General features: G+C 39.7%; 3 protein-coding genes across 10 annotated transcripts in view; 1 reads left to right on the top strand and 2 right to left on the bottom strand.

The window, feature by feature from the left end:
* The window catches only part of LOC107272772 (beta-1,4-glucuronyltransferase 1), a 27,095-nt gene extending 22,189 nt beyond the window's left edge, over nucleotides 1-4,906 (bottom strand). For 3 of the 7 annotated variants that reach the window (XR_001539048.2, XR_003061336.1, XR_001539047.2), the window contains exon 1: nucleotides 4,567-4,906. Coding sequence is in view for 3 of the 7 variants with exons in the window: in XM_015750254.2 (XP_015605740.1) it covers nucleotides 4,567-4,671 (105 nt within the window). In the remaining 4 variants the exon portion in view is untranslated. Of the gene's footprint in view, nucleotides 1-3,755; nucleotides 4,175-4,566 lie in introns of those variants that run through there. The other 4 variants (XR_003061337.1, XM_015750254.2, XM_015750252.2 and 1 more) reach the window with 3 other exon arrangements.
* Nucleotides 4,907-5,018: 112 nt separating this feature from the next.
* On the bottom strand, nucleotides 5,019-11,228 carry LOC107272773. 2 transcript variants are annotated; one of them, XM_015750256.2, is made up of 5 exons: nucleotides 10,920-11,228; nucleotides 10,393-10,800; nucleotides 9,748-10,157; nucleotides 8,728-8,802; nucleotides 5,019-5,879 (listed from the first exon to the last, which is right to left on the bottom strand). In XM_015750256.2, exons 1-5 carry the CDS (start codon nucleotides 11,095-11,097, stop codon nucleotides 5,601-5,603), a joined length of 1,350 nt encoding a protein of 449 aa, XP_015605742.1. In that variant the 5' UTR covers nucleotides 11,098-11,228; the 3' UTR covers nucleotides 5,019-5,600. The 2 variants fall into 2 exon arrangements, with proteins under 2 accessions (XP_015605742.1, XP_015605743.1); XM_015750257.2 differs by lacking the exon at nucleotides 5,019-5,879 and adding an exon at nucleotides 7,236-8,647.
* A 191-nt stretch (nucleotides 11,229-11,419) lies between these two features.
* On the top strand, nucleotides 11,420-13,139 carry LOC107272769 (homocysteine S-methyltransferase 1-like). Its single transcript, XM_025090062.1, has one exon. It carries the CDS (start codon nucleotides 11,813-11,815, stop codon nucleotides 12,791-12,793), a length of 981 nt encoding a protein of 326 aa, XP_024945830.1. The 5' UTR covers nucleotides 11,420-11,812; the 3' UTR covers nucleotides 12,794-13,139.
* The last annotated feature ends 15 nt before the right edge of the window (nucleotides 13,140-13,154 follow it).

Raw genomic sequence — 13,154 nt, 5'->3', positions numbered from 1 at the left:
GGTACAAAGAGAGTAAAGAAGATTTTAAAGTCCGCCATTCAATTTTCCGCCAAGTTCCAATTTCACATCTATTTCCGTATTCGGGATCCTGCGGGATGCTGGCGGCTGGAGACTCGACGCTCCGTAATTTAGCACAGAATAAACTGAATGCCATTCGTTACCGTAACCCGAGGCGCAGACGATGCCGCGCGGCAAAGACGCGAAATACGTAGAATTGAAAGTTCTTAGAAACTCGCCCGTCGTCCTCTACCGAACCGGTATAGAACGTTGAAGAGTAAATTCGCCAATTGAGAATAGTAAAGGATAAGCGGGACCCTTCGATAAATTCTGAATATATATATATATATATATATATATAATTTTCAAATAATCCCTAAGACAACTTACAGACCATTCTAATACAAGGGTTGCATCCCTTAAATTCTCCAATAACAATAATCGAGTATTTGATCGTATCGAAAAATCTACGTGTGCAGTTAAGCCCTAGTGGACCGGATATCCGGAAATATCCTTCAGCCAACCCCCACCTAGGGTTGGCATCATCGTCCGTGTGGTAATACGAAATATGACAGGCGCTCACGGACAGGTAACCAGAATAGTCGTGAACACGGTCCGGGAATACTGGGAAATACCTGGAAATCCCGCCAGGGCGCCTAACGAGCGGTTTCCTGTTTAGCCCCGGTCCTGCTAACCCCAGTTGGTATGCCTGACAGTACGGGATTAATACGTAGAATTCCACGTAAGACCGACGGGTCCATCCGGAACGGGACGTCCAAGCAGGACACAAAGATCACTGTCGTTCGGTCAGGTATTAAGGATAGTAAATATTTCGTCTCGTGGAAAAATCATAATTTTCATTTCTGTACCGGAAGTCCCATCCTGATGAGGTAATCGACAAGAAACATTAATTACGACCCGAGGGAAAACAAACGACGACCATCGATATGTTTTCGTCTGCCAGACTTTGCTGCCAGGGATGAAAAACATCCCCCCCGTACAGTCCCGATAGAAACCGAAAACGGAGTGACTGAATAACAAGTGAAACCGGAAGTGCTGGTGGAAGCGGAAGGAAGGGGGTCACCCCCCCGGAGACGAGTTAAGAAAACTCGGGTAATTATGCAATTTCCTTACTTAAGACTGAATCGTTAAGGATGAAGCGAGTGTCGGGGAGGTAGGGGATGGTTTAAAAAAAAAAAAAGACACCATATATGTATATAAGTTACACAACGTAATCAGCACATCCTTAATTCACCCTTATACGTTTTCTTCCATTTACTTAGCCCAAGAGCCACGGTAATTAAATAAGCTGAGTTTATCTGAAAAATTTCGGTCTCTTTCTTCCTCTCTTATTTCTTTTTTCTTCTCTTTCCTTTTCTCAACATTTTTCTTACGCCTCTGTACCACTCCACCTACTTCGTTATTAACTTCGACTTTCTCTTATTATACTTTGTCGTTTGGCTCCTATCTCCTCGCGTCACAATCAAGCGTCGAGTCGACGCTCGACGGCATCTTTTACTACAGGGAGATTCAAATCGAAACGCCAAGTAGTTGCGCTCCGGCTGGATCTCGTGACTCTTATTTGACTTTCGTTCCACCCGGTATATATTCGAGTGACTCTCTATCGTCTTTTCCAAGGTATCCCAGGGTGGCCTACAAGTACGATAATGGCCTGTTCTCGAGATAAGGAACTTACGATAAACCATGCACTGACTCGGAGATTCGACTATTTTGATAACGAAGCGTCGCGACGCTCGTGCCTTATCGTCCCTTGTATTTCAGTTGGGACATTACTTCTTTTTTGCTAAGTACACGCTTTTCGATAAGCACGTATATACGGGGTGTGCAATATTTTTCGAAAATTTTACATCAAATCACGCTCGCTGAATATCAATTTTGTGGCAAATAATTTTTTTTTGTAATTTGATTATTTAATTTTTGTCGAGATCGAATTTTTTTTTGTCGACTTATCGCTAATCCAAATTAGCGTATCTCTCGTTCATTTTGTCAAAATCAAATTGGAGATCAGTCACACTTCCGGTTAACGGACAAGTATTGACCTCAAACTTCCAACCGGAAGTTTAAACACTTCCGACGGAAGTCCTTTCAGTCTGGTATCTAACCTCGGTTTCGGATCCTCGTGGATCGGGGGTAGTTAGCACCCTCTTTCTAAGGGATCAAACTACGGATTTTAACCCCATTGCGTGTAATCGGATGTTCTTCTCGCAGGGTGGGAGCTACCCCCGGGTGGGAACAGATGTCGCCATGCCCGAAATAGAAGTTCTCGGTCTTCAATATGGCGGACGAGTTCACTAACAGCTGATCTTAAGCGGGAATCCCGGATGCCGTCATAGCGCTAAGCCGGACGTATCGGGGTAACTGCTGGTGTTATTGTCTTAGCCGAAAAGCACTCTTAACGAGGGCTAAATAGTTCATCCGTATCCGGCCGAAATTTTCTTTACTACAAATTACGAATATATTGGCAACGAATTTTATTCTAGAAATTCGTTCGAACTTTCGGGTCGAACTTTTTTTTAAAATCAAACTACCAATGACTAATATTTCGAATAGCGCATCGTGCAGATTTAGAAATATTTGTGTGATTCACTTTTTTTTAATTTCGAACCACGGTGTTAAATCATTAATAGCTAATTGAACTAGAATTTAACCTCAAAATACAATTTAATACTGACTTAATAATAATGAACGACACTGTATAGAAATCAGCTCCATATGGGTTATTAATTATCAAAATTAATTATCAAAATTAAATTATACGTAATAAACACTAAACAATACACTCGATAAACGTGATAAAGACTGATAAACAATTTCACGTGGAAAATATACAACGATCGCACCGACAAATAACAATTACGAAAATGGATGTAGTACATACAGATATACGTACGTACTGTGTAAAATATATTATGACCAAATGATGCGAACGAATGCCTGCTGCCTGATATAACACGACTCACCCGGTATGTCACTGTTGTTTTATACTAATAATGCAAAACGTACAGTTTTGCTCCGCCATTGATAACGGAGTATCGCGACGCCCGCGTCGATAAACGGTACTAGTAATTCTACTGCGATTTAATATCCGGTCGGTAGGAATTCTAATTAAAAAAATAAATAAACTATCACCAAATCGAGCACTAATTTTATTTACGACACTCGATCAAATTGGCGAGCTAATTGCAATTGGCGTTTCAAATATGTGGCTTATTGGTAAATACTCAAAAAGGTCTATTTTTAAATATTTTTCTTTTTTCCCAATTCTGGGAAATCATTAGAGCTTTAACAGAGCTCCGCGGTTTTCGTACGATTTCGCAGTGTTCGCGTAATCCTTGAAAAACTATTATAATATGCAGAACAAATACACAATATACGTGTATATATATATACAGGGTTATTCACGGCAAACGCACCAGCTGAAATTGGCCCTGAATGGATGATTTCATGAATCAGAGCAGAGTAGGCATAATGAAAGAAATAAAAGTTAATGTCATAAAATTCCTAAGATCATGTATTTTACGTTATTTAATTGGTTCGACAAGGCCACGCTGCCTCGACTAACAGAATTGTTCAATCGCGTCCAACTTCAGCTGGTGCGTTTTCCGTGAATAGTCCCGTACATATACGTTACTTCTTGTTATATAATTGCGGGCGATAGAGCCCTGAGAAAATCTATATCTATTCGCGGATATGTAATATTCATGTACTAATATGGATATTATATTCCTGCCACGTACCAATTCATTATGAAGGCTTTCACACGAGGATTCTGCAATCATTATATCTTTCTATATATATACGCCTGCAGCGTCACTGCGCCAGTCAACAACGCGATGCTGCCAACACAAGGACGAGATAATTCCTATTGTTCCGAGAACCGGACGGCCCCGAGGGCTTCTGCCACTTCAAAGCAATTCGGCTTCTCACGTTCACGTCCCGGCGGTAAATGAACTGCCCGTGAGGCAGGCCCGGGAATGCTGTCCTCCAGAAGTGAATTTAAAAAATATTGGAGTCGAATGAGTATTGTTTTCTATTCGAAATACAGAAGAAAGCAGCGCGCCAATCTCAATTCGTATTGTTAAACGAGACCGCGCGTACGATTAGATTGATTGTGAATGGATTCTCGGATATTTTGTTATGAACCCATAGAAATTTGTCGATGCTTTTATATGATGTACTGTATGGTATAATAAAGCCTTTTCAGTTAATTCAAATGCACGCATAGTTATTTACGTCATATTCATGACACAAGAGACTTTATTCAAAGAATCCTTAAAGTATTGTTGACCAGTCGCGCCATCTCTCGTTATCCGCATGAAACAGTCTGACGCAAATCAAGATCGATGAACTTCGAGGGTAAGTCTGTCGCTACGTTTCGTGGCGACATCTATACCACAGCATTGACATTGCTACCAACTGATGCTCACTGACCTCTTATCAACATCGTTGCATAACTCCACTAAGCCAGTACGACAAAATAAGAGATGACGAAGAGGATGATACTTATGTCTTATACATGCGTATTTATGTAAATAATCAATAACTCACTTGAATCATTGATGTGTGCTGGCAAGCAAGACAAAACTCCCCGCTGTTGGTCCTCGCGAAATTAGACCCTCCCAATCCGCGTACACCGCACTGATCTCCGTACATTCGCCAAGTTTTCGAGTCTCACTTGTCACTCACGCACTACGCATTGTCACCACTACTTAACGGACTTACGAACCGGACACTATCGCTAGCCTCAAAAAGGCTTGTGTTTTATTTACCCTTAAAGAATAACAGCGTAGTTCTGGAATGTATTATTGGTGGCGCTTACGATGGAAAAGCGACGCGCGCAAGTAGCCACATCGATTTCGTTGAATTCGAACTGAAGCGCTTTTACGATATCTCACCAGGATAAGAAACCGGTAAGCCCTGTGACCGATCCTTATGACAACTTCCAGGATAACTTAGCTACTACGGAGAAAATATAAAGGATCTTCATTGATGGGCTAACCTATAAAATATATTTTATGGCTATATTCTTAATGCTCGACGCGGAAGAAGGGATCGGACCTATGTTGGTACACGGGGGATACCTGGGGAATAATATCCAAAGAATAACCTAGCGATTTGGATCTTTTTAAAATTAAATAAAACCCCGAAGGCTGAAGCTACGTTGGAAGGCACGACTAGGGTGCTGTGCTAGTGGAAAATGACTAAATAATTCGGGAGACATTGCCAAGACAAACTACGAGGTAAAGTTTCAAGACATGATGTCCCGGTTGGTTTCAGATGTACCAAGAGGATCTGATCTCACCGTACCGGCATCTCGGAGGCCATAGGAGGTTATAGCAGGTACAGGGTATGGCTTCGAGATAACTTTAAATGAATTATTTATCACGATGGAATTAAGTTTAAATATTTCATCAGCCAACTAATCTCTAGGGTACCGAAGAATTTATTTACGAAGCTCTTGTCCTGCGCGAAGAAGCGTTACTACGTTGAGTTAGGCCGCCTCGAAACGGTACTTTACACGTTCGTCCAGGTTGACTTCGTTCTAGGACGAATTGATTGTATCGGTTTGTTCACAAGATTCTTCAGAATATCACACTACCACGTTTTACAAGCTGTTCTATCATTTTCTTCTCACTGAGGTGTCTCTCCTGCAGCGACTCCAAGTGGGGATCATACAGTGGCTTCAGGGATCTGGGACCACGTAAAGGACTGGGGCACGTTCCTGTACAAGATCTCGATTTCCTGGATGGTAACGTGACGCCGGAAGTGACACTCTTGGTACGAAAGTCCTTCACGTCTCCTCTCAAACCTTCCTGTGTATCCTTAGCATCGCAGGACTCAGCTTTGCAGGAACGTACTTTCTAAAATTCCGAAAAAAGAAATTCAATTTTCTCCAGTCCATCAAATTTCTCGTCTGAAGAATTTTCACTTTTTATCTCTTTATTTCAACGATCCTATATTCCGCTGTTATCTATTTGGGCTTGTACCTCGATCGATGGTAAAAAAAAGATGGAAAAAAGACAATAAAGAAAACCACATTGTTTTACCTCTGGGACACAATGGTTTCTCAAATGATCTTGATGGTAATTTTTCTGGTCTATTCGCCTTAACGGTAAAAATAAAGAAATCAGTGAGCCGCGTTATCCCCATCGCTACTGTATAAGTGAAAAGAGGAAACTGATGGAAATTTAGAAAAACGAAAACGAAACCCCCATTCTTATTTACAATCTGCCAGGGTCGCTGGAGAGTGACTCCACTGATCCTATACTGCATAGAATATAAACCAGACGTATCCAACGACATAAAGCATCTATATTCAAAGAACTGGGGAAAAAAAAAACAAGCAATAATCTAACCCTGTATAAATTCTACGACTGTATAAATTCCTTAGGATTGTTAAATCTATTCAAAATTCTCTCTGTGCCATATCAAAGGAAGACATGTCAATTCTAAGTGAAATAGAATTTTCAGGCTGTATTGAACATGGCTAAAGGGATAGAAATTCTTTGGAGAGTTAGAGAATAAATTGAATTCCTAGTGGTGCTAGCCAACGGCAAAGGCTGATGCATCCTAGCCTAGGTAGAGATGCACGTGAAGCACACTTCCGGAAGAGCGACGTATAAAACCTAATTTCAGTACTAGGTATTTCCTGGCCAGTGCAAGACGGCTGACACGAAACAGGGTTATCCACGTGGGGTAGCACGTATCCCCAATTTCAGACTGTGCTGCTGCTGGTGGTCGCTGCGGCCAGGAACAGTTGCTTTGTGCGTATAATTGGATTTATGTTCGGGTAATGCCTGGCTACGTGATGGCATTCCAACGCTGGCCCCAGGAAGTACCTGCCTATGGCCTACCCGACCCTATGCAACGAGGGCGATACTTTTTCTTTCCTACCTCACGGACCACCGCCACCACCCCTCGAGGGCCTCTTTTATTTTCGCCATTAAGCTCCCTACTAATTAGCAGGTAAGTCCAAGCAGCACCAGAGGACTACTCCTGCCTGTAGAGGCCACTAGAAAGAGAATTGCCTTCCGAGCACTTGCTATAATTTCACATGAATTTTTCAAAAGGCCATCCTGTTCCATGCAGCTTCCATTTCGATGAAATTGCTTCTAGTATCTCTGCCCTAAAAAGAACACGACTTTCAATGACAATTACTTTCTTGACTAGCAAACATTTTTCTTTATCAATATTTCCCTTAAAGATATTAACTGTAATTCTCGCTAGTATTTACATTAATAAATCAGCTTCAATCTATCTTTCTTTTTCACCAATCTTCTTCCTTATTCCCTTATTCCTCTTTTCTCTCCTCTTCGCCTTTAACGTTCCACGCTTTTTCGTTCTCTTTGAAACTCACATTTACACAGTAAAATACAACGTAGAGATCTTCAAACGGAATTGCGACTTCCCTAGTAGCGCTTCTTTACTGACTATATATTCTGAACAGTAAACCACTGTAGGCTTTAAAAAAAGATATAATATACTATAATACTTTTCCACGGACTCTAAAGTCAAATTTATATAATAGAATATCCATTGGCAGATACATATGATTTAACAGACAAAATCAGAAACGACAATTTTCTTAAACGACTTTACAAGCACAGAAATACGACAACGTCAAGTACTGATTCCTCAAATTACACTATATCCATAAACACAGTTGCTAACTAAATATACAATTTCCTAAATAAATCGTATTAAACATACACCCTACAAGTTCTCTAGAAACAATTCACCGCAGAGAAATGTCATTGTTGATTAATGAATATTCCATTATTCATAATGCACTTCCGTGCCATCCATTAAAACATGGACCCTCCATTATTACTTGATGGGAATATGTACCCCACTAAAAACCAATAATATATTACAACGTTTGATAAAACATTGAAAGCTCATCCAAAGCACACCAGTAAAATGGATTTGAGCAAGAACGGAAACAGAACGAACACGAAGAGATAGTTAACGTTAATAGGACTGACGCAAGTAATTATTTTCATTGACAAATCACATCGTTAGTTATTACACTACGTTGCAGCCTACATTTTTTTCCCGATGCAACAGCTAAACCAAACCACTAGCACCACTCTCCATATCTCGTTGACATCATAGTCCAGTAATTGCCAATTAAATGACAACCGCATATATACATGTACATATATACGAAATTGAATATCAGCAAGATCGAATTTTACTCGCAGAATGGATCGACGTATAATTAATAAATATTTTCCAATTTTTCCACTCTTTCCTATGGCATTCCATTTCGACGAAGAATATCCTCGAGGCTTCACTTAGCATCTTAAATTAAGCCAGATGAATTTTAAGAACCAATCTGAAACCTAAACTAAGCATACCAGCCGGAGGTCGCAAGCTGTAAGGCACGGACGGTCTCATGTAAATTCGCAATACCATGCATCACACTTTGACTCTCGTCCTTTGATAGGCTGGCATAAACTAATTATTAGCACGCCCTAAGCTAGTTTGGTAAACCGGACAATGGCCCTGGGCCAAAACGTTTGTAGGATAGCAGCTTCAACGGAAATAACCGTAGGTGGATGGACTCCATGGTGGATGAGCTGTGACCAACCTTATAGCCATTGACTATACGATCAGTAGAATTAACCTGTTTCATATAGAGAACGTTGAAATAAGAGATATAAAACGTATATGAATAATATATATATGTACTGGGAGTTTACATACCTCCTGGAGAATGCGCTGGCGATTTCGCGCACTAACAGCATCCCCGTATAATCTGTGTCGCACCAGCCGCTCCCTCTGGAACAACAAACAAACCCCTGAAGCAGCTATCGCTTTTGCATAACTTTCAAATTAAATATTTCAAAAGACTTCGGCTTTATTTGCCGCTTGCTTCGTCTATTTTTACCAACTTTCCTGTACAGGAAACTACGCTTTGCGGACTTTTACGTCTTCGTGAACTTTCCGAGAGAGGAATCTGTATTTGATTATCGAGCCTCAAAGTAATATGGCTTAGCGAAATACAGTTAAAATAAGATTCGTTACTCAATTATGAATCTCCTTTTGTTCCACGTTGAAAATTATTACAGATTTATGAACATAGCGTGGCTGAATTGTCATATAACAAACAAAAAATCTATAAGTGAAAGTCTGAAGGAGGATAACGAGAACGAAAATTCCGGTTGAGATGAAACATTATATTTTCATTTCCTGATCTAAGGTTCAACATCGACTGACTAATGTCGCGTTTATGTGCAAACCGGAAGTAAGCATTTTTACTAGTCAAACTACAGTAAGTCAGGTACTATTTACATAATTATATAAAAAGAAAGGAAGCGCTTAAGGTACACGAGACTGACAGTGGCACCATCTAGGTTTGAAATCCTACCGGAAACTTTGAGGATCCGCTTGCGTTGGAGAACATGAAATGTCTACGTTTATTGGATTGAGGTTATTAAGCAGACCTAGAGTGTCTGACACGATCCTGTTCCAGAGTGAAATTGTAAAGGCATCTCACCACTATCACCTTCAAGAACTTCCTTCCGGTTGGCTTTACTGACTTCGCTCTCTACGTTCTCCCATTACTATTTAACTACTGTGAACAATGAAGTCTCACATAATACAAGTTATACAAGATACACGTTAGACCCAAATGATAATAATTATCAAATTCGATTAATATAGCTAATACTATAAATGAATTAAAACTTTTTTTACGGTAAGTTGACCATAACATTCATTTACCTTTTTCCGCACTTCCACGGGATCTGGTCCCAAGGATCTATCTCTTCTAGGTACTGATAGTGTCTTCAAGTCCTTAAGACTATAACGACGATAACCAGGAAATTTTGGTTGATTCAATTTATTCTCGGGAGTACTCCTGACGTCGATGTTCCTCAAGGAGGCACTGCCATCACCATTCCGAAGATGATCGTCACCATCATCTTGAAAGCTCTCACAGGAGCGACTCGTTTCCAACGTCCTCGACGTTTGGTTCATCAACCTCTTGTAGAGGCTGAGCTCACTTTGATCATCTCCTGGGAATCCGGACGACGCTCGACTCTTGACATCCATGAGACGCTCAACTGAATTGTCTCCGCAAATCGACAGCGAGGAACTCTCTGAGGAACAAGCACGCCGGTTTCTAACTACATCTGAAACAGGGAACGTGGTTACTTTATCAATCATCTATTTCAGATCTACTGGGAACGACTTTATAAATCAGATTTACCAAAGGTAGTCTTTAAGAAGCGGTACCGTCAGTCAAAATTTTAACTGGCGCACTACGTGACGTTGGATATTTTATAAATATATAACTTTTAGAATTTACTGTCATTCCGGTTTTTGTCCTTCACTTAAATTTTCTACTTAAAGACTAAAGTGACTCACCGGTTCTACGACGATAACGTTCCAAATAAGAGACGCTTCTCCTGACGCTTTCTTCCATTCTCCAGGACGCCCTTTCGTCGGCTACTCCACTCAACTTTTTCGTATGCCTCATTGAGCCCATGGGAGTGACTATCCTGGGGAAGGTTTTCCGACAACCAGTCGACAACGGAAGAGTCTTCTTAACTCTTTCCTCTTCTTCCTTCTCGCGGCCTTTCCTTTGGTGAGCCGCAACGTTCATAGTACAAAGACCATCCCGGATAACGTTGTCGTTACTGTCCTTGTTATCCCTTGGGTCCAAGCGACTCTTCTCTTCCACTCTGGTGAACGAGTCCACAGCAATTATCAAATTCCTCGAGGAGACGAGGCTTCCGTTGAGAGCAGAGCATCCTGAAGTTTCATTAAGGACATCTGAAATTTTTTTACCAAATAAAAATTCAATCTGCTTTTGACCGTTAGCGTAACTATCGTTTCACGTTATGTTTTTATCTTATTGTGTAGAGATTAAATGCTTTATGCAATAGCGAGACCTGAGATAGGCGATGATAATTTGATAATATTTAAGGAAACCGATTCATGCTTTTTAGCCGTTATCTTTGACTGTCTAGATGGTTCTAGGTTAATAACTTCGTTGGAACTTCTATTAGATTGTAGCGGTTCTTCTAGACAATCATTTCTTTCTAAAGAATCATGTGAATAACGTGACATTTCCCAAACTGTTTCTAGTAGATCAATAAAATTAAATGCTAGATGAAAATCAGCTGTACGATAGACACTCCATTGTCTTGTAATTGACAGGCGACAGCATAACGAAATTATGAATTGACAAAATATTAAGAATCAAGCATATAATGCAATCTTCAAGATTTTCTTATAACAACGCCATCTCCTGCTAGTTTCTGACAACTAACAGTATCTTGAAACATTTTATTTGTTACCAACATTAGATATTCATGTCAGTGTCATTATCATTTTATCTATGAACGTTAATTTTCATTTGTATCAAAAGAGCAAATTATACAGATACAAGAAAATTGTGTAGGATGCCCACAACCTTTAAGCATTTCTGCTGATTTCTGCTAAAATCGTAGCATTGTACATCTCCCTATTCATCTCCACTTTAAGCTTATCAGTTGGAAAGATATATGTATTCAGTATTAATTCATCTCATCTTATTAAAAATACCTCCTGCCATGTGATGTTTATCTGATAAGACACCTAAACCTGTTCGGTATGAAAACTTTGACTCTGACTTTGTGGAAACTCAAGAAACGCGGAATGAATTTCGATCATGGTAATCGTTATGCATTCAGGAATAAGATTCCCTCCATCAGATTTATCTCATCTGACAACTCCTTGGTAGACTTTGGAGTAAAAGAATTCAGTAAAGGTCAGGCAAAGGAGAAGAACACTTCTGGACATAATGAGCGAGGTAAAAATATTGGACGGTGGTTTTTCTACACAATTGACTACACACGTTGGACCAAACGTAGACGGGGATCCTCTGTGGACAGCACGTTTTCTTGTTACTAATCCTGAAGCTGTTTTTGCAACACATCTTGACTTCTTGCGTGCTGGTGCTGATATAATACAAACCAATACGTATCAAGCATCTATCACTGGCTTTGTGCAATATCTGGGGATCAGCAAAGAAGAGAGTCTTCAATTGATATACAATGCTGTAGATCTTACAAAAGGAGCTGTAGAAACATACCTTGAGGAGATAAAAGGTAATGCCAATGTCGTCAACCCAAAGCCACAGATCGTTGGTTCATGTGGTCCTTATGGAGCTTCCTTGCACGATGCCTCTGAATACACTGGGTCTTATGCTAAGGATGTCACTGCTGAATTCTTGGCTCATTGGCATAAACCACGTATAGAAGCATTAGTCAAGGGTGGAGTAGATTTACTTGCTCTGGAGACAATACCTTGTAAACTTGAAGCAGAAGCACTAATTGATCTATTAAAAAGAGACTTTCCTAGTACAAAAGCCTGGCTTTCCTTTTCATGTCGCGCGGATGGAAAAAGTCTTGCTGATGGTAGTAACTTTCAAGAAGTTGCATTAGGCTGCTATAAAAAGGCATTAGTTAATCAATTAATTGCAGTTGGCGTTAATTGTCTTGCGCCACGTGCTATTACACCATTGATTAAGGGAATCAACAATAAGTCTAGTACGAACCGTATACCTCTGGTTATTTATCCAAATAGTGGGGAAAAATACTCAGTTCAAGAAGGATGGAAAAAGGAAGATGAATGGTATCCACTGGAACAATTCATTGATGAATGGTTGGATCTTGGAGTTACGTATATCGGAGGATGTTGCAGGACATATGCCAAAGACATAATTAGTATACGGGAACATGTAAGAATTTGGCAGTCTAAGGTGAATACCAGCAAACCCTAAACCATAAACAAAGTTTTAGAGACATCTACCTTGTTTATTTTTATATATTCAAATATACATATATATATACTGTATGACCAAAGAGAATTTAAAGTTTACAATGTTCGAAACTGTAACTTGAATATTTCATAATGAGTTAAGTGGTGACACTGAATGATACTCGTTGGACATTCTATACAAAACAATTATTTTTGTAAACCAAAAAATATAAATGCTCAAATTTTGTACCTTAATCAAATTTAGGAAAATTCTACATGATGTTTTTTCCATAACATATTTTTTATAAAATTTTATTTGCATGATAAATGTATATATATTTAAAATAATAAAAGTTTTTTTAACGGAATACCGACTAATGATA

Source organism: Cephus cinctus, unplaced genomic scaffold (assembly GCF_000341935.2).
Source record: "Cephus cinctus unplaced genomic scaffold, Ccin1 Ccin1_scaffold1249, whole genome shotgun sequence".
Taxonomy (NCBI): Eukaryota; Metazoa; Arthropoda; class Insecta; order Hymenoptera; family Cephidae; genus Cephus; species Cephus cinctus.
This window is presented reverse-complemented; position numbering and strand designations above follow the sequence as displayed.

What these genes read in the sequence shown, in the direction of transcription:
- LOC107272773 (XM_015750256.2), bottom strand. Translation starts at nt 11,097, where the DNA reads ATGTCACGTTATTCACATGATTCTTTAGAAAGAAATGATTGTCTAGAA. An exon ending in CCGTGGAAGTGCGGAAAAAG is followed by an intron (nt 8,803 to 9,747) that starts GTAAATGAATGT and finishes TTGTTGTTCCAG; the next exon opens with AGGGAGCGGCTGGTGCGACA. An exon ending in GCCAGCGCATTCTCCAGGAG is followed by an intron (nt 5,880 to 8,727) that starts GTATGTAAACTC and finishes TCGGAATTTTAG; the next exon opens with AAAGTACGTTCCTGCAAAGC.
- LOC107272769 (XM_025090062.1), top strand. Translation starts at nt 11,813, where the DNA reads ATGAGCGAGGTAAAAATATTGGACGGTGGTTTTTCTACACAATTGACT.